The sequence below is a fragment of the Plecotus auritus genome, assembly GCF_963455305.1.
Source record: "Plecotus auritus genome assembly, chromosome: 1".
NCBI lineage: Eukaryota > Metazoa > Chordata > Mammalia > Chiroptera > Vespertilionidae > Plecotus > Plecotus auritus.
The window spans coordinates 101,856,306-101,878,526 of record NC_137770.1 but is presented as its reverse complement, the minus strand read 5'-3'; the positions used below and the strand labels follow the sequence as shown (position 1 = coordinate 101,878,526).

The 22,221-nt window shown below is 35.9% G+C and overlaps 1 protein-coding gene across 2 annotated transcripts in view; it reads right to left on the bottom strand.

The window, feature by feature from the left end:
• Positions 1-22,221, bottom strand: part of MINDY3 (MINDY lysine 48 deubiquitinase 3) — a 121,591-nt gene that overhangs the window by 93,100 nt on the left and 6,270 nt on the right. Inside the window, exons 2-6 of one of the 2 annotated variants that reach the window (XM_080682581.1) lie at positions 12,588-12,667; positions 9,143-9,203; positions 6,934-7,110; positions 3,725-3,776; positions 2,794-2,908 (exon numbers count right to left, since the gene is read on the bottom strand). In XM_080682581.1, the coding sequence (XP_080538707.1) occupies positions 2,794-2,908; positions 3,725-3,776; positions 6,934-7,110; positions 9,143-9,203; positions 12,588-12,667 (485 nt within the window). The remainder of the gene's footprint in view (positions 1-2,793; positions 2,909-3,724; positions 3,777-6,933; positions 7,111-9,142; positions 9,204-12,587; positions 12,668-22,221) is intronic. The other variant, XM_080682582.1, reaches the window with a different exon arrangement.

The window sequence follows — 22,221 nt, the reverse complement described above, 5'->3', positions numbered from 1 at the left end:
GAAGAGAAAGAAGAATATAACAGGTAAACATGGAAAGATATAAACCAAAAAAAAGTAATTATGAGACATTACAGAAAGAGAATTTAGTGCAATGATTTATCAGATAAGTTAAAAAAAGGAGTGGGGGTTAGAAAGAGCTTTCAAAAGGGGTTAAGGTGTCAATTGCCAGACATTGCTAAGAGCAAAGGAAATAAAATTCAGAGGAACTGAGTGCATTACATACATAGCACATTAATGATAACCTCTGCAGTCCAGAAGAGCAGGAGTGAAAGTCAATCTCAAAGTGATTAGGTAACAAGTAAGTGGGAGGAAAGAGAATTATTATTAGCATTACAGAGTTTTATTCTGAGATTTAGAAACAGCATCAAGAATACATTTTGGAGAAACCAAGATGGCAGCATAGGTAAACACTTAAACTGCTGCCTCGCACAACAATTTCAAAACTACAACTAAAAGACAAAACGGACATCATCCAGAACCACAGGAAGGCTGGCTGAGTATAAATTCTACAACTAGAAGGAAAGAGAAAAGCACACTGAAACTCACAGGAGCTGCGGAAGGCAGAGGTACGGAGGTGTGCGCACGGAGAGGGAGGTGCGCGCACAGAGAGGGCTGGCAACTGAGCACGTGGCTGGCTTTCTCAATCAGGAGGGAGACAAAAGCTCCCGACTGCTCTGAACTCCAGTTCCTGTTGAGACTCTGGGGACCCAGACTCATACGGGCAAAAACTGGACTGTCTGGCAGCGGGCGAAACTCGAGGGCAGCTTTCTCTCACAGATGCTTGCAGCGATTACCACAGGACACTGAGACCCAGGGGCCTCTTAGGGCGAGGCTGACAGGAAGCCATTGCTGTGTGCTCCACCCTGAGAACCCGCCCCACGAAGCCATTGTTGTTTGCTCCTCCCTGAGACTCAGCCACATCCAAGCTGAGAGCAGAGGCTTTTGCATATGAATAGCCTGGTCCTTTGAATTCTAATCTTACCTTACAAACTGCAGCTGAGTCAGTGAGACCCAGAACATCCAAAAGAAGCCCCAAGGCCCCACAGCAGCTTGCATTGTTTCACAGCTGGGCCTCATCTGGGCACCTCCAAAACTCAAACAAAGAAGAGGAATCTGCAGATCTCTCCATAGCTCCTGCTGGGTGGCATCAGGCAGAGGCTAAGTTAGCACCTCCTTGGAGATCCAAGAGCCAGTGTAACCAGGGGTTAGACTGGGAATATCCAGATTACAATTCCTCAGATCCATAAGGGACACACTCTTCTCTCATAAGGGTGTCTCCAGCACAGAAGTTCTTCCATCGTAGACACAGCTGATCCTCAAAGCCAATTGGCCTGGAGGTCAATTCCTCCCAGTGATACCAACAGCAATCAAGGCTTAACTACAATAAGAATGTGCACATAGCCCACAAAGGGGTGCACCAAGAGTGTCCACCTCAGGTAACTGGGGAGGCTGAGCCACTGGGCCCTATAGGACACCTAGCACACAAAGCCACTCTATCAACTCAGAGAAGCAGCCAAAATGCGGAGACAAAGAAATAGGTAACCAATGAAAGAAATGGAGGAAAGCAAACGATTGGATATAGAGTTCAAAACCACGGTTATAAAGATTTTCAAGAATTTCCTAGAAAAGGCTGATAAATTTAGCAAGACCCCCGAGGATATGAAAAAGAACCAACTAGAAATTAAGCATACACTGACTGAAATAAAAAATAATATACAGAGATCCAACAGTAGACTAGAGGATCCCAAGAATTAATTCAAAGATTTGAACTACAAAGAAGCAAAAAACACCCAACCGGAAAAGCAAAAAGAAAAAAGAATCCAAAAATATAAAGATAGTGTAAGGAGCCTCTGGGACAACTTCAAGCGTACCAGCATCTGAACTATGAGGGTGCCAGAAGAAGAGAGAGAGCAAGATACTGAAAACCTATTTGAAGAAATAATGACTGAAAACTTCCCCCACCTGCTGAAAGAAATAGACTTACAAGTCCAGGAAGCACAGAAAACCCCAAACAAAAGGAATCCAAAGAGGACCACACCAAGACACATCATAATTAAAATGCCAAGAGCAAAAGACAAAGAGAGAATATTAAAAGCAGCAAGACAAAAACAGTTAATTACCTACAAGGGAGCACCCATACGATTGTCAGCTGATTTCTCAACAGAAACTATGCAGGCCAGACGGGAGTGGCAAGAAATATTCAAAGTTATGAACAGCAAGAACCTACAACCAAGATTACTCTACCCAGCAAAGCTATCATTCAGAATTGAAGGGCAGATAAAGAGCTTCACAGATAAGAAAAAGCTAAAGGAGTTCATCACCACCAAACCAGTATTATATGAAATGCTGAAAGGTATTCTTTAAGAAGAGGAAGAAGAAGAAAAAGGTAAAGATAAAAATTATGAACAACAAATACATATCTATCAACAAGTGAATCTAAAAATCAAGTGAATTAAAAATCTGAGGAACAGAATAAACTGGTGAATATAATAGAATCAGGGGCATAGAAAGGTAGTGAACTGACAATTCTCGAGGGGAAAGGGATGTGGGGAGTGCAGGAAGAGACTGGACAAAAATCGTACACCTATGGATGAGGACAGTGGGGGGGTAAGGGCAGAGGGTGGGGTGGGAACCGGGTGGAGGGGAGCTATGGGGGGGGGGGAGAAGAGGAACAATTGTAATAATCTGAACAATAAAGATTTATTTTTTTAAAAAGAATAAATTTTGTCTTTATAGCAGGAAAATATACTAAACTCAGACTAATAAAAGCCAGCAGAAACATCTTCAACAAACCTTTGTCAATAACACAGAATACAGAAAAAGCAATACTCCAAATTTGCTTCCCCACATTGAATACTGGTCCAAGACAGCATCTTTTAATTCGGATAAACTTCCAAATGAGCTTTTCCTGGGGGGGTGAAAAGAATTAAATATGAGTACCATCATAAGGTTTACTTTCGTAAACGGGAAAATTCTTAAATTGTCTTATACATTAAAATTTACATATATAAACAGGAGATTTTTGTGTCTCAAATTTTCAAATATAAACTTAGCCATTAAAAGCAAAAGCTATTGCTGACAACTGTCATTATATATAATATATGCCATTAAGATAGAATGCATACTTGGTAGGGAATGTCCTCATCTCTTAGGTGAACTGTCTGGCATCACTAAATTCTTCAATAATCATACGGTTATTTAAGGAATAAAGTGGCACTCTTCTAAGATGAGTTTAAGAACAAACAAAATTTGACTTTTGTATATTTACAACTTTTTTAAAAAATTAATATTATATTTCAAATACCACCTATAATTCTATCATCATAGCTATTCTCCCTTTTATTTTGTAATAAAAAGTTTAAATGATCTAATGAAGACATGGCAGCTTTAATGAAAACTATAGGAAGTATATTTTAATAAACAATAAATAATTCAAATACTTATTCTACTAGGAACCTTTACACTCACTCAGGACAGAGAAACATTAAGCTAAAATTATTTTTTCATTGTAATGATGAAAAAGCTTTTAGTGTTATAAAAAGTGTATTTTGATAGTTAATTTAGGAATTTGAATAATTTAAGTACACATTTACAAATTGTTTCTTAATTTGAAAACAAATTAATCTCAGGCATATAAATCTAAGTACCTTTCCTCAGTATGAACAGAATTAAAATGGCAATGTGTCCACAAGGTAAGTATTTTAAATGTTCCAATGTTACTTACTGAATTAATGCATGAAATCGCTCAAAGCCAAGCTCTTCGACAGCCAAGGCAGCTATACATAAAAGACACTTTTCAGCACTACACATGGCAAATAAATGACACAAGATACACACAGCAGGCTGTAAATACTTTCAAGCAATCAAAATTTTCCCTTTTTTCTCACTCCCTTAAAATCCTGTTTATTTTCAACTTTAGTATAACATAAATTTATATTTCAACATTTTAATTACCATGATTATACCCAAAATGGATATAATACTGAGAGTGTAGAAGTATTAAATAATACACTTCTTTTTAATTCAGTTATGCCGGGATCATTTATAAAATACAACAAATTATTGGCAATCATAGTGCTTCACACATCATTGTAACGTGTCCTGCACTTTCATATAATCTTTCATTCCATATATCCAAGTAAAATCATCATAGCTAATCTTCCTCTTTATAATATAAATCTTTACACTGAATGCTTAATTATTAAACAAAATGTGTATAAAAAGGCATAGCATTTTGAAACTATACAGGTTCAAGGACAGCTTTAAGTTTGTTTCCACATTAATTCATATAACTGCTGAGAAGTTTTCAGTAACTTACTTAGATTACATTTATTAATACAGCACAATTATAAATTTTTAAAAATCAAAGAAAGCATTTAAGTCAAAGGTAATGCTTATTTAGCACTTTACTGAGTGCCAGGCCCCTTGCCAAATGCTCTACTAGCCTTACCTCACTTAACCCTCATATCAACCCTAATAGTCCTCATTTCGCAGAAGAGGAAACTGAGGCACAGAGAAGAATCCTCTCAAGTGCACACAGCAGTAAACAGTAGAGCTGAGATTTCAATCCTGAGAGTATTGGCTCCACAAAGATAAAGTCTTTAAAGATGAATAAAAATGCCTACTCCATTAATCACAATGAACAATTTCATATATGTTTATATATATACTTATAAAGCAAATCTTAGTACTTTCAAATATTAATTCTCAATTTTTGATTTACATTTTAAAAGGTCACATTACATTAGCCTTTCAAAGTCTGGTATCAATATTTAAATGTTTGAAATTACTTTTTAAAATCTTTAAAAATACAATGGCTTAAGTAATCTTTTAATTTGTGTAGGAAACAAACTGAAATTGAACCTGAGTGTTCTACTGCAAACAAGTGTGCGTTACCAGAAGCCAAAACTATACACACCACACAAGCCAATGAAATTAATGTTTGTGCAGAATGACAATGGGGAAAATAGTTCACATTTAAAATTTCAGGATAAAATAAAAATTCTACCTAACGTTTTCCAAATTGTACTAATTTTCCTGTACCTGATTATCTAAATAATTTTACTGGGCATACACTACAAAAGTTGACATAAAGATAGTAACTTAGAGAAAGGAGGCAAGCAAAATAAAAAAGTTAGCAGGCAGGATAATGGAAAAAATGTAAAACACAAGAAAAAACATAGCTGGGAATAAAGGAAAGAACAGGTAAAATAGATTGTTACATGGAATAAAAATTTTAATGTAAGTTCATTTCATTTGTCAACATCTAAAGTAAATTTTTTAAATTTTCAGTTAACAAAACTTTTCAAATTTATAGATTATAAAAAAACAAATTTAAAATCTGGTTTTATTCATGTCCACTTTTAAAATGAAGCAAAGTAAATTAGAAAATCAGTAAAAATGTTTTGTGAAGGGGAATTCAATATAGTATGCCCACCTAAATTAGTTCCAAATTTAACGTATTATGAGGCCACTCAACCTATCACTATGAAATGTACAGCACAGTCCATAAGTACGCAGTATATACTAAGATACTAATAAAAAATGTTATAAAAAGATCTTACTATTCTCTTATATATGAATAAAAAATTCATATATAGCTTTAAGCACCTAATCTTTAAAATAACTTTTAATTAGTTCAACTATTTTTGTCAAAATGTTGATAACTTCATGAAACTATTAAATATGCTTACATGCAATCCAGTCAAACCTAGAAAATATTTAAAAACAATCTTTTTTTTTAACCTTAGTGACATTTTTTACTATCATCCTAGTGAATATTTTCCACTTGTTTCCTTCAACTATATTATCAACTCTAAAAATGTTAAATTTTTTGAAAGGTTATATTGAAAGGCCTGAAAATAAAAACGTCATTGAACTGTTAAAATTTTTAAAATTCTTCCTTGTAAATGTGCTATTAGAATTTGCCAATGTAACTGCAGAGGTAGAAGAGAAAATGCTGACATCACAGATACATTTTAGCTCAAGTAGGCAGTAGTGCATCACAGACAGACCTATAGGGAAAGCAAGATGTAAATCACAAACAATCAAAATTTACTTTCTAGACATCAGTTGTCTAATTTATTTAAAAACAATTTCCAATGTTAGTTAATGGAATGCATTATAGGCAGAATAAGTCACTTATTCTATATAAGCACTTGAAACTACCAATTATCAAAAGCCAACTGCTAGCAAGATAGTTCCTGGAAAGAAAAACTGGACAGCAACTCTTTTTATCTAGTTTATATACCACTAGTTCATGCTGGCAGGTTGTAGGCCAATTACATAAGAATTTTCAAAGGCTAAAGACTACAGAATATATTATTTTTATACTGAGAATAGTTATTTAGTTTATTTTGAAGAAAAATCTTCCAAGCACAAAAAACTTAAATGAAGGCAAAATTAGAACTCATAATTAAAATTACTTTAAAATAATCCATATACAGTAACACTATCCAAAAAGTTCAAGAAGAATGGAAACATAATGAAAAAAAAAGTCCCCATCTTTGCTCTATAAAATAACAAAAACTATTTTAAGAAAATTTCTGAATTAAAAAAAAAAGTCTTTTCTTCTCTAATACAAAGTAAACATTAAGGCATTTGAAATTAAAGTATATATAAATACGTTCTTTAAACTTTCTAAATGAGAGTTTCAAAGCTCACAAGAGAATGTCATCAAGCAGGAGAATTTTTAATTTAAGAAATACATTTCCTTTTTTTTTTTTTTTCAAAAAATGAAAGCAAAAACAAACAAATGCAATGTCCTCTAGTAATTAAAATAATCAAAATGGAAATGAAAAATACTAAGGCTCATGAATTAAGCTTCGGCTGAAAAAGAGACATGTTATAAGATTTTTAATTCTTTAAAATTGTCAATAGTTTTATTAAAACAAAGGTATAAGAAATTACTTTAGGAAAAAAAATGTATCTTACAAGAAGAATGTTCCACTTGGCAACTAGACTCTGCAGGACTCCCAGAAATACTAGCATTTTCCTCAGCTGTCTTTCCTCTTAACCATGAAACCAAGCAGTATGATCCAGAGTTGTCACAACAGGCACTTTCTAAAATATCACATAAGGTGTGACAAAGGAGTTCCTTCCGCTCTTCCTCTAAAAATAACCGAAGTACAAATTATAATGGTTTCCTTTGGGGGAAAAATAATCCAGGCATGAATAACAATCTTAATAATGTTTTCATTTAATGAAAATCAAGCATTTCAAGTAGGAGAAAAATCCGTAATAACTGATCTGAAATTATATTTTAGAAAAATAATGTGCTTGAGGGTTACAATGTCACCATTACTAAATATTTCCATTACTGAGAAAAAGAATCCTAAAAAATGCAGAATTAAACATTAGTAGAAAAAAATATGTTACCTGATGTACCTGCAAATGAAACATTTAAGTCACGAGGTTTCCTTTATTATGTAAGGGCCTATTGAGACCTCTATTTTTCCCCCATTCTGAATTAATCTAATGTCTTTGATCTTCCTGTCCCATAGAATAAGGATAATGAGATAACATACCCTCAGCACAAACAATACCACAATCCATTACATGAGCAGGGGCCATTGTTGTTATGTTGCATAATTAGAAGCTACTAATACTGTATTACAGTGATTTGAACTATAGATTTTGCACAAATGCTCAATTTCTTCCTGAACCTTAGCCACCTTCCCCTTTTCAAGAAGTATTACTATCCAAAAGTAGTACTGCTTTCTAAAACTTTCAAACAAAGAGGATAAGATGTATACATAGCCTATGTAAAATTGTATGCTATAGGGAGGTTTCTATTTCTCCTTTGGCAATAGTTAAGTTAAATTTAATAGACTTAAAGTTCTTTAAAGGCCAGAACTATGCCATTCATTTTATAACCTCCACAGCATATGACATTTATGACAATGTATATACATTTTTATCAATATGAATATATTTCTGTGCAAGCAATCTAATTAATAAAATGTTCATGTTAATATTATCTCTTGAATAGTCTCTTCTCTACTAAACTTTATTTTGCGCCAAAACCGGTCTGGCTCAGTGGATAGAGCATCAGCCTGCGGACTGAAAGGTCCCAGGTTCGATTCCGGTCAAGGGCACATAACTTGGTTGCGGGCACATCCCCAGTAGGAGGTGTGCAAGAGGCAGCTGATCGATGTTTCTCTCTCATCGATGTTTCTAACTCTCTATCCCTCTTCCTTCCTCTCTGTAAAAAATCAATATATAAAAAAAAAAATCAAAATCCCAGTAGTCTTTAAAAAAAAAATAAAATAAAATAAACTTTATTTTGCATTCCCACTATTAATGAATAAAAAATACATGACAATGATACTTTTAACTCTTAAATTCAAAATCACTATGGGCATGGTTTGGAATAGAAGTTATTTTGCCCTTATATACTAACTGGGATTGTAATATATTCTACCTCCTTTTAGAAGATATTATGAAGTCCACATAAAATTGTGTTAGTAAAGATTTTTGTAAACTGTCAAGTGAATTATCAGGTAGTACCATACAGCTCTCTGACCTAAGCATATTGCAGAAGCTATGGCAGCTTCATTTGCAATTTAATTCAGAATTATTTGCAATATGTAAGACATTATTTACATTATGTAAGACATTATACTAAAAGATGCAAAAATACAAAGGTAACTGAGTTCCTGCTTAGAGCTAAGACAAAACAAACATAAAAAAAATATTATTCCTTATAATATGCTGTAATTTAACAGTTTAGGGTGCTCTACCCTTATTTTAGCAAGAGACCAAGCTTTTTCCCTTAGTTATATTATCCTGTCTTATATGTCTTGGGAAAACCAAATTGGAAATATATGCACTTAAAAATTTGGAGTCACTGACCATGAATTTTCCTGAAATATCAAAAAAAGAAAGAAACATGCTCAGCCGGTATGGTTCAGTGGTTGAGCATCAACCCATGCACCAAGAGGTCATGGGTTCGATTTCCGGTCAGGTTATATGCCCATCTTTTGGCTCGATCCCCAGTAAGGGGCATGCAGGAGGCAGCCAGTTGTTTCTCTTTCATCAATGTTTCTATGGATAATTTTAACTTAACTATTGCCAATGAATGTTGCATAGATCACCTGTAAAATAGAGGATGGAGTAAACGTTTATAAGATAGCTATCATACCTGGGCAATCCCTCCAAGAAGACTTCTCAGAAGAAAACAGGAGCTTCTTCAAAAGAAATGCCTTTATACAATTAAAGCAATAATTATTACCATACATCACAAATATACCTTATATCATTCTTTTATTTTAAAATATAAAACAACTAATTTGCACCTCCTTTCTAATATTTTGAATAGCGCTATAAAAATTTCAAATGGCTCCCCTTCACATTCAACAATAACTGGGGATAATTATTTATCCAGGAAATACTATTATAAACTTAATTCTATGTCCATAAAATTCTTCTTCTTTCATAATACATATTTTCTGATAAATAGAAGAATTGACTCAAAATCAGACACATGACTGGAAACTTAAAGAAATGTAAAGTGAAAGCCCTATAAAACAGGAATATGTCCACATTTCTCTTTGATTCCTTGGCGGAAAAGAAATCTAAATACAAGAGTGATTCTGCTCTATTACCTCTGATTTGTGATACAATACCACTATGAATCATCACTCTATAAGAAGCTTCTAACTTCCTGGTTTAACTAAAACAGCTGTAAGATTTAAAAGAAAAAAACAAACTGCTTTCTAACCTTTCCTTACATGAACCAACTATGGTACATTGCTGATTTAATAGAAAATAGTTCATTGTAGTACAGTGTTTCCTTCTTAAACTGCAGTTCAAGGGCTATAGCATCCTAGTCTTATCTAAATTGTTTGCAATGTTTTTGCTACTATAAATATAAAAGCTATTTCTTGACTACAACATTTCCCATATTAAAGGTTATTTCTTTAGGAAAGATTCACACAGAAATACAATTATTACATTAAAAAACTGCATTATCATGGTTCCAATTATAATGTAAAATTCCTTCCAAAATCTAAGTACAAATTTATACTACATAGTGATATATGAGTATGCCAGCATTATCCTACCTTACATGCACTGGCAATTATTTTCTATTTAAAGATTAGAAAGAGTAAGCAGTATGGACTCTAGTTACAGTTTTATTTATACTTTCTTGGATTCCTACTGAGGTTGAACATCTTGATTCTTTGGCTGTCCAGCACCACTTCACCTGTTCTGATTGCATATACATGCTCATTTCACCTCTGGGGTCTTAGTGTTTTATAACCAATTTGTTCAAAATCTTTGTTTAAGAAAGACAACATCTATTCATTGTTAATATTCACTGCAAATATTTTTCTGAGTCTGGAACTCATACTTTCTCTTAGATGGTTGACAATACATTATTTTTAGTTTTTCTGTGGTTTAATATTATATTAAGAATATATTTGGTATATGATATGAGATTATATAAATTCATTTTTCTCTCTCAAACTGCCAACCAGTCATATCAGTGACACTTAGTAAACTTCATTTTTCTCCACCACTGATTATTTGGTTCTATAGTATAACTATTCTTTTGGCAATAGCGCATATTTTATTTTTTATAATTTAAAAAGTTTTAATACCTGGACTTGCTCATTTCCCATCATTACTCTTAATGATTTAATTTTGACTTTTACTTGAAATTGCAATATAAACAAAATTCCTCTATGACTGAAAAGATTTATGTGACTATGAAACTAAATTACTACCTCAAAGACACATCAGGATTTTGAACATTACAGTTATCTCTTTTTATACAACAACCCCACTTGCAAAAATAACTGCCATTTTGGAAATGTAATGAATCTTATAAAACACAAAACTCCTGTGGTATATCTTGCATTTAATTACATTCATTGACTTACAATAAATAAAGACCTGAGGGTACTATTAATGGCCCAAGGGGGCAAAGTTAATATAATCTAACTTGCAAATGAGGACAAGGAATCTTCAAATTTAGATAATAAGATTCCTATTAGCAACCAAAATTTGCCTCAGTTATTCAACATAATTTCTCTAATCAATTTATGGTAAAGTTTTATTCTTTATATTCAGTAACTCCCAAGCAAAGTTCAAACATTCAATTTTTTAATTTTTTAATAATTCTACTAATGCAAAAAATATATCAATTCTTTAAAGAAATAATGACTTATAAAGGATATTATTTTAGAATCAGCCCTGATGGGAGATTTTTTTCCCCTCCTTCAAGGAATATATTTTTAATTTAATAATGTAAGTGTATAAAGTATAAGTTTTGAGAAATTTACTTTGAAGCTAACAGTTCAGGAATGCGTTCTTTATACCCAATGAATAATAAATACCACATTAAATATTTATTTTCAAAACCTGCTGATTGAACATAAACAACAAATTCAAGCTTCTTTTGTAACAGTTCTAAAGTTACATTGCTGTTTCAGACATAAGCGTAACAGTAAACTGAAAATTCAATTTTTGGTTTTAACAATGTAATGGTTATAACAAATCAGCCTTTGAAATTCAAACAATGTTACACATCAATATTCAAAATCAAATACATATATTCAGATTAACCCTATCTTTTATGGGATTAATAAAATAAATAAATATTTTATTATTTTGCAAATTGTTTTAAATCAGTTGCAACTAATTTTAATTTAAAGGCCAAAGTTAAACCCTAAAATAGTGTAATCTGCCAAATTATTTTTAAAATTTATAAAGTTTTAGGTCATGAAAATACATTTTAAGAATATTATTCTTATAGAGAGATCAAATGAAAATAGTATCATTGCTATAATGTACTTATCTGTAGTATAAAATGTTATTATTCAACTATTCAACAGGATCATTGTATTAGAAAGATGACATGATCATTAATTCTCATTTTCTGAAAATCAGGGAACACTTATTATGCTTTCTTAAAAATATAGTCCAGCTCTAGCCGGTTTGGCTCAGTGGATAGAGCATCAGCCTGAGGACTAACGGGTCCCAGGTTCAATTCTGGCCAAGGGCACATGCCCGGGTTGTGGACTCGATTCCTCCCCCTCTCTCCCAAGTAGGGGGCATGCAGGAAGCAGCCAATCAATGATTCTCTCTCATCACTGATGTTTCTATCTCTCTCTCTCTCCCTTCCTCTCTGAAATCAATAAAAATATATTTTTAAATATATATATAATCCAAAGGCTATTGTTGTGTATCCTACTCATGTTCTGAATTCACTTTTTTTCTTTTTTATTGAATTTATTGGGGTGACATTGGTTAATAAAATTATATAGGTTTCAGATGTACAATTCTGCAATACATCATTGGTGTGTTCACCACTCCAAGGCAAGTCTCCTTCCATCACTATTTATTCCCACTATGCCTTCTAATTCCCCCAAGCCCCTTTCACATCTGGTAATCACCATACTGTTGTGTCTCTGCTGAATTCATTTATATTTTTTATATCTATAGCAATTTACATGAACAAAAGTTGAGAGGTAACTGACCATGCATCATGATTACAGAGTATATATATTAGAAAGCAAAAAGTAAAGTATGAAATGTTTGAACACGTCCCACTAAGGAGTTGATAAAGTAGTCTATGTTACCTGAACAGGTGCAATAACAGCACAGGGGCCACCTTCAAACTGTTCTAATGCAGATCCCTCTGATTCACTAAACACAAACCCTAAAAATGAAAGCAAGTAGCAAAGATTAAAAATGTAATTCAAGTAGCAGCTAAAAGAATTTTTAATGTACTTTGCTTTGAGAAAGATCACTTATCATATAGCAACATATTTTCAAGTCAGGAGCCATGTTAATTTTGTGGGGGATCAAGGAACCCTTTGAAAAAAGAAATGGGACCTATGCTTCCCTACACAATGCACATAAACACTTACACACACATGCACACACAATATTTTGTATACAGGGACCCCTCTAAGTGGACTAGGGGGATGAAGTGTGGAAAAGAATACCAAATCTGACTTTTATATAATTTCATTTTCTTGAAGACTAGACAGTCAATCTACTGAATTCAAACAAAATTTCAGGACCCTTTCCATACAGTACATGTATTTTTGTCCCAATTTTTTGTCTCTATAAGCTAAAATTTATTAAATGGCATCATACATAGCAGTGAATGTACTCATATTGGCTCTGTCTTAATTTAAATATTCCCCAACCAATACTGTCTGAGAGCAGCTAGTAGAAGTTGCCACAGAGAGCACTGGCACACTGCAGCACAAGGACAGAAGTGAGAATTGAGTTACTGTGTGTATAAACCTTTAGGAAATCATTTTACATCTGTTATCTTCAAAACAAAATTATCAGTTCCAATTCCAACAGGCTAGGAATATGTAAAGTTTCATTAAAGATTATATTTCAGTCACTCATCCAACAAATATTTAATGAGCATCAGATAATGCACCAAGCATCTAAGATATACTAGAGGCCCAGTGCACGAAATTCGTGCACGGAGGGGGGGGGTGAGGGAGGGTGTCCCTCAGCCCAGCCTGCACCCTCTCCAATCTGGGATCCCTCTCACAATCCAGGACTGCTGGCTTCCAACTGCTCGCCTGCCTGCCTTCCTGATTGCCCCTAACCGCTTCTGCCTGCCAGCCTCATCACCCCCTAACCACTCCCCTGCCTGCCTGTTTGCCCCTAACTGCCCTCCCCTGCAGGCCTGGTCACCCCTAACTGCCCTCCCCTGCAGGCCTGATCGCCCCCAACTGCCCTCCCTTGCAGGCCTGGTCCCTCCCAACTGCCCTCCCCTGCTGGCCATCTTGTGACAGCCATCTTGTGTCCACATGGAGGCAGGATCTTTGACCACATGGGTCCGTAGTCTGGAGGAGCCAACAGTTCAGGTGAAGACAGACATATGAACAAATAATCACTGAAATAAAGAAATGAATGTTAAAACAGAAGGATGAAGAGTGTTGTGGATATAGAAAGGAACGAATGCCCTGGCTCGCATTGCTCAATGGTTAGAGCATAAGCCTGTGGACTGAAGGGTCTTGGATTCGATTCCCAGTCAAGGGATCCTACCTAGGTTGCAGGTTCGATCGCCAGTTCTAGTGGGGCACATGCGGGAGGCAAATAATTGATGTGTCTCTTCTCTCTTTCCCTCCACCCTTCAGTCCAATATCAATCTAAATATCAATAGGAAGAATATCCTTGGGTGAGGATTAACAAAAAAAAGGTATGACTTACTCTACCCAAGTCAAATTATAACAGGTGACTGTGAGGTTGATCTAGAATAGGAATTTTCCAGAGAGGCAAGGGTGGGAAGATAACTTTCAGGTAAAGAAAACCTTTATTAAAGGATACAGGGTAAGAGCAGGGCACGTTTATGGATCAGATGGAAATTTTCTGTAGCTGAAAGGCAATATGGGGGTAGGATAGAGGAGATGGTAAATAGGAGGAGGGAATACTGACAAGAGGTTAATAATAGGAAGGGCCACACCCTGACAAGTACTAATATTATCATACTTTTTTTTTCTTTTTTAAGTGACTAGAATGGGGATGAGGTTGTTTCAACAGCCCTATAGAGACAGTGCCAAACTGATAAAAGCAACACAGTGTGGAGGAGAAACTATATCCAAACAATATTTCTGTGGTAAACATTAAGATTTGATGAGTAAGTGGGACAAAGGCTTGGTACAAAAGAAATTAGAGCTGACTGAAGTATCTAGCTTGAGATACTACATGATAGCAGGTGAGGTAAGAAATAGTGTAGAGCAGCAATTTTTAACAGGTGTGCTGCAAGAATTTTTACAACATGCAATACCTGATTACTCAGTCAGGGACACTGACTTCTTTTCCCTTAGACCCATGGTCGGCAAACTGTGGCTCACAAGCCACATGCAGCTCTTTGGCCCCTTGAGTGTGGCTCTTCCACAAAATACCACGGCCTGGGCGAGTCTATTTTGAAGAAGTGGCATTAGAAGAAGTTTAAAAAATTTGGCTCTCAAAAGAAATTTCAATCGTTGTACTGTTGATATTTGGCTCTGTTGACTAATGAGTTTGCCGACCACTGCCTTAGACTGTCAAATAAAAAATGACAACAGCCAACACAATAGCCATCCAGTGTGAATGCCCTGTCTTGAACCATAAATATATATGCTAGAGGCATGGTGCATGAAATTTGTGCACCCTCTCCAATCTGGGACCCCTTGAGAGACATCCCTCTCACAATCCAAGACCGCTGGCTCCTAACCACTCATCTGCCTGCCTGCCTGATTGCCCCTAACCACTTCTGCCTGCCAGCCTGATCACCCCCTAACTGCTCCCTTGCAAGCCTAATTGATGCCTAACTGCTCCCCTGCCACTGATGGCCCCCAACTGCCCTCCCCTGCTGGCCTGATGGCCCCCAACTGCCCTCCCCTGCAGGCCTGATCGCCCACAAATGCCCTCCCCTGCCAGCCTGATTGTCCCCAACTGCCCTCCCTGCCGACCTGATTGCCCGCAACTGCACTCCCCTGCCACGACCCGCCTCCTCTGACGGGCCCCGCCTCTGCTGTGCACGCAGCCATCTTGTGACAGACATCTTGTGACGACGTTAAGGAGTGATGTGTGAGGGCATGATGACCACCTAAGCTATTATTAGTATAGATATAGGTCATATAATCTTACTGGTCACTTTGCATAATAAGGTTACATCTGATTGGTTAATTCTTGGTATGATACCAGAAATCTTTATATACAAGTATAGACACCTGATTTTTTTTTTTTAATCACTTTGGAGCAAAAACGGGTAGGTAATTACTATTTTGATTTTTGTAAAATTATACCTTTTTTTGTCAGATGGGCAAAAACGTATTTTTTGGTGTGCTACAGAATTTTAGTAATGAGTTTATGTGTGCCATGTGATGAAAAATGTTAAAAATTGTTGATGTAGAGGATCCCATCCCAACCTACTTCCTCTCTCTTTACCTTTTAGTCTCTTTCAAACAGTATTTATATGTGTATCATATATTTAAGAACAAAAACACCTTCAGATCCACCAAAAACTCCTTGGAATTTGCCCAAAGGAGATGAAAACGTATGTCCAAACAAAAACCTGCAAACAGATGTTTATAACAACTCTATTTATAATTGCCAAAACTTGGAAGCAGCCAAGATATCTTTCAGTAGGTGAATAGATAAATTGTGGTACATTCAGACAATAGAATATTATTCAGTGTTAAAAGGAAACGAGCTTGCAAGCTGTGAAAAGATATGAAGAAACCTTAAATGCATATTATTAAGTAAAAGAAACCAAAGTGAAAAAGCTATATACAGTGTGTAATTCCAACTAAACTATGGAGACAGTAAAAAGATCTGTGGTTGCCAGTGGATATGAGAAGGGAGAGATGTGAGATGAATACTAGTAGATAAAGCACAGAGGATTTTTAAGCCACTGAAAATACTATTGTTGTAGGCAATTAGACAGACTTGAGCAGAGCAAAGACCATGGGTCAGGTGCCCAGCAAAAGGCAATCAATTGTAGGGTGGGACCTTGCCTCCAGGGACTTTTCCTCCCCTAGCATATTGCTGGTCAAGTTTGGACCCCCTGACCTTTCCTACCTAGAGATAACATCTATGCCTCAGTTTCAACAAAACCAGCCTCAGGACCAGAGGCACTGAATAAGGACCACCTGCCCTGTTGTCGACCAATCAATCAGTGGAGACCACAACCCTGAAAGGACACACCTAGAAAACTGCTGAGTATTATATTGAGATCTTCTCCTGGGACCCCCCTAAAATCTCTACCCTTAAAACACTTAGGATGGAGGACCCAGTGTGCTCTCTCTCCAGGGAACATTCCTGCACCTTTCCCTTTTCCTTCCCCCTCCTCCTCCTTGACCCAGGCACATTACCATTAGCTTCCTCACTCCCAAGCTCCAAGGGCCCTTCCTTGACCTCTAACTTGTTTCCTAAGGCCACTTCTTCTAGAAATTACTATTTCTACCTCTGTAATTTACCCAATAAATGTTCTCTTACAGTCTGGGTCTGGACTCTGAATTCTTTCCTCGCCAGAGCCCAAGTACTAAGGTTGCTAAACCCAGGTTTGGTCTGACCCCACTGGTATTATACCTGGTGCTGTTCCCACTGCCTACAAAACTATGATACCACAATGTTGGCATGTCATTTACATTTGTCAAGACCCACAGAATGTACAACACCAAGAGTGAACCCTAATGTAAAGTATGGACTTTGGATGATAATGATGTATCAATATAGCTTTATCAATTGTAACAAAGGTACCTACCACTCTAGTAGAGGATATTGATAATAGGGATGGCTGTGCATACTATTGTGGGAGCAGGTGATATATGGGAAATCTCTGTGCCTTCCCCACAATTTTGCTGTGAACCTAAAACTGCTCTATAAAAAAGTAAAGTTTTAACTTAAAGACTCATTTGACCATAAAAAAAAGTAAGACATTTCACCAAAAATTCTAATCACCACTCACTCTATCAAAGCCCACTTAGTTGTCTATATGCACTGTCTAAATTTTCTTATCTCACCATTTACTTAATCCACAATAATCTGGTTTTCAATCTGTGGCTACACAAACTCATTTTCACTATTAGGTCTGATCAAATAATCAAATTGATATCAAATTGATATTCCCTCCCCTCATAAACTGACCAATAAAAGCTATTTCTTCACGTCTTTTCTTTTTTAATCTCCCAGAAAATTATCCGAAGTGTTGACCACTGACTTCTTTTTTTTTTTTTTTTTTAATCTTAGAGAGGAAGGGAGAAGGAGGGAGGGAGGGAAACATCAATGATGAGAATCATTGATTGGCTGTTTCCTGTACATCCCCTCCTGGGGATTGAGCCAGCAACCCAGGCATGTGCCCTAGACCAGAATTGAACCTGGCACCCTTTCGTCCACAGGCCAATGCTCTATCCACTGAGCCAAACTGGCTAGGGCACCACTGACTTCTAAACCTTTTGTCCTTTGGTTTTATTGGTTCCTCTTGCTCCCAACTGTTCTATTTCTTCTCAGTCTCCTTGATCAACTCCTTTTAAATGCTAATGTTCCTCAGGTGTTGGCTTTAGAATCTATGTTCTTTTCATTCTACACATTCTCCCAGGGTAACTCATCTACTCCCAGGATTTAGTACCAACATAGATAGACTCTAAACTGTTAAACATGGTCCTGTGTGATCTGGCTTCTGGGTACGTCTGCTACCTCATCCTTTGCCACGCTCTCTCTCTCTTAAGACTCCAAGCATGCTCAGCTTCTTTCAGGTCCTCAAATATCAATTTTCTCTCTGTTTGAATACCCTTTGAACACATTCCCTCAGCTTGAAACATATGCTAATCCTTTCTCTGATAAAACTCCGACTTGTCTTTCAGGCTTCACCTTAAGATCCTCTTAGTTCAAGGCTCCAAAACACACCTTGTGTCTGTCCACTTCTATCACATCTCTTCAGGTTCAAACCACCATCATCTCTTTGTCACCTAGAATACTGTGAAGCATTCCCAACCAGATCTCTCCATTCCACCCCACCCCCACCCCCACCCCCAACAAGGGTTCACCATAGTTACCAGAGGAATTATTTTAGAAATGGAAATGTGATTTTGTCACAGCCTGCTTAAAATATTTCAATGGCTTCTCACTGCAATTAGCATGAAATGCGAACTCCTTTTTATGACCTAAAGACAATGTATGATCTATCAATCCAACCTTCCCTTAGTTCACTCTTACTTTCATCATCTACAGAGACATTAGGCCCTTAGAACATCCCAAGGTCTTTACCTGGGGGCCTTGATGTTTGCTGTTCCCTCTGCATGAAATATTCTTTCTCCTTCTCTCTTCATACAGCTGAATCCTTCTCATTCTCAAGGACTCAATTTAGGTATTAACTCCTCAGATATATATTCTCTGACAAACCTATCTAAGTAGATCTCTCTTACAATCCCAGCACAACCAGTACTTACTATACATATTCTGTAATTACACTGTTACTTGTTTATTAAATTTCTTACCTTATAGGTAGCTTGTCTGTTCCACTGACCACTGTTTTCCTACTGCGTCATATAGTTAATGCTCAGTAAATTCTTGTTGAAGTTTTGGAAGTGAAGATAATGGGAGTTTGTTTCTAGGCATGTTAAGTTAAGTCTCAAAAATATAAGACAACCATTTGGCAACATTCAGAATGAATGGGAATTATAAGTCTGGATCTTGGAGTAGGGAGTTAGGATTAAAGATAGCAACTTGAAACATCAACTTGACAGTTAAAGTGAATGAGAACAGGAAGAACAAAGATAATGAAGTTAAGAACCAAAAGTGAGCAGTGTGTGAGTCAGCAAATGAGATTGACAATGATTAGAAAGGTAAGAGAAAAATACACTGAGGTCCTAGAAGGGAAAAATCAGGAAGCAAAGACTAGTCAATCACTACAAATTCTGCTGAGTTGAGTTAAAACATAAATAAAAAAAACTGAGTTAAGCATGTCACTGGGAATACTAAAAAATATATTTAGAGCACTAGGGAGAATAGCCCTATTTTAAAGGGTTATGGTGTGATTCAGACTATAAGGAGAAACAGTAAATGCAAACTACTTGTTAAACAAGTAAAGGGGGAAAGGATGACTGTGAAGGGTAGCTGGATAAAGAATTATTATTTTTATAAACTAAAGGGTATGAGTTTTAAAAATATGAAAAGAATGATTATGTGGGAAAGAAGAAGTTGAAGGATTCTAAGTCCTGAAAGAGCTGAAAAAGTGGTGTGGTGGTGCTAGCTGTGGATAAAGTATGGTCTACAGAGCTCTGGAAGTCAAAGACCCTTTCGGCTGATCTGCTAGAGGTTAACATCATTTTCATGGCAATACCAATACATTCCTTGCCCTTTTCATTCACAGTAATGGTGCAAAAGCAATACTGGGTTAAAGTGCCGATGCCTTAAACACACATCAAGGCAGTGACACTGAGCTATACCAGCAGTCATTGCTCTAATAAGCACTACCATATGCTCTCAAACACACAGATAGCTAATTTAAGAATGTCCTTACTGATGCAGTAAAAACTACTAATTTTATTAAATCTTGACCATGAATACAATGCCCATTTAAAAAATATTCTATGTGACAAAATGACTACGCATAAAGCCCTTTTGCTATATACTAAGGCAGTGGTCGGCAAACTCATTAGTCAACAGAGCCAAATATCAACAGTACAATGACTAAAATTTCTTTTGAGCCAAATTTTTTAAACTTAAACTTCTTCTAAGGCCACTTCTTCAAAATAGACTCGCCCAGGCTGTGGTATTTTGTGGAAGAGCCACATTCAAGGGTCCAAAGACCCGCATGTGGCTCACGAGCCGCGGTTTGCCAACCACTGTACAAGGTATTATGATTGACAGCTGTCTCAAAGAAAAGCTCCTGAACAAATGTTTGAACTGCAAGCTGATCTGATTTATTGTGGAGCCCTATTTTTACTTTGAGGTGCTACTGACAAACTACGATTATTCAGACATGAGTATTTGGCAGACAATTTCTCAGAAATGAATGAAGTAAGCCTGATAATTCAAGGAAAATAACTGATTATTTTTGCCACTGATAACATTTCAAGGTTTCAAACAATAACTAAAATTCTAAATAACTTGTGTCCACCACTGTCAGCTTCACAGCTTCTCAAAACTCAGATTCTCTAATGAGATCAGTAGTTATAATAATAAATGTGACCTTTTATATAGTATAATGAAATGTGTTAACGTTTGAAAGCTCTGTATAAACCAATGGACCAATAATTTCCAAATGACTAATGCATGCTGTTAGAAACTAATGTAAGGGTAAAAGATCCATTCAAAGTACAAGACCAAACAATGGATTTCAATTTAACAGAGCACAAAAAGTGTACAAATGTGGCTTCAGATTCTGTATTGCAACTAACCTCTAAGAACCTACCACTTACAGTAGTGTAAAATCAAAGAATATCTTTAATTGTCTGAAAAGGCTATTACAATACCCCTACCTTAGCAACTACATATCTGTGTGAGGCTAGATTTTCTGCATGCACTTCAACCAAAACAACAAATTGTAACAGACTAAATGGAGAAGCAAGGGGGAGAATCCAGTTTCTTCTGATGAGCTAGACATTAAAGAAATCTGCAAAAATGTAGAACAATGCCACAGGTCTCACTAATTTTTTTAATACTGAAATCCTAAATAATTTTTTAGAGTGTAAAGGGGACGTGAGTTCAAAAAGGTTGACAGCCACTGACCTAGGAGAAGTAACTCTTAGCTGGCTTCTAAGTAAAATATTTAGATAAAGCGATGATACTCATTAAGAGGGGGAGGGGAAGAGGAGAATTTTAATGTTGAAAAACATAAAAGCTAGCAAGTATACAAAACTAAGAGAAACACTGAGGGCTCAGCTAAGGTTTGATTACTACATCTGATTACAATACTCTTGCTGGCCACAATTTTTCTCTAGCAATACATAGTAGCCTGGGAGAAGTAAATGATAGGCCAAATGGAGGACTGGAAAGAGGTAAGGTGGATGGGGAAATTTTAAGGACAAATAAAAAGTAAGGTGCTGGTTTTCATGTTAAGACAACCAAATATGAGGTCCAACCTAGGAAAAAGAGGTGAAGCCAGAGGGCTCCACTATTTGTCTAACTCTTTCCTTACTGGGAATAAGGAAAGAGTCCCTCGTTTTGGGCCTATGTTCAGAAGCAAAATTAGGCTCCGTCAAACTTTTAGGATATGTAAGAAATGTAAGTCAATAATGGGTTTACATTCTTGCCTTCCATAAAATTACTAATTATGTAATGCAATTTTCAAGAACCATGGGTGGGGCTTATAGTTTAAACTGTATTACAGTGAGTTGCTTTTGTACTTTAGATATAAAAACCCCACGGAGAAAATGCTAGGCAGATCTGCTTTATGCCAACTGTTTAATTACAGTATATATATTTGAATGTGTTAACTGATAATAAACAAAGGTTATTGGAGCTTAAAATGAAATAAAGTCAGCTAAATAAAATTTAAGTATTCTACCCTAAAACACGACTATGCTAAGTAGGTTTCTCCTTTTACAAGGTTTCATTTGAGTTTGAATTTTTAAGAACATAGTTATTTTTCTTGTCATTTGTTCTCATATCAAATTATTGCCTAGTTTTAAATGGAATTAACTTATCATAAATGGCTGTTTTTTCTGATTAGATTAGAAATAGCCATCAAAAACTTCTGATCCTAAATATTCCATTTTGTATCACATTCCACTGTATTACAGACAGAGAAGT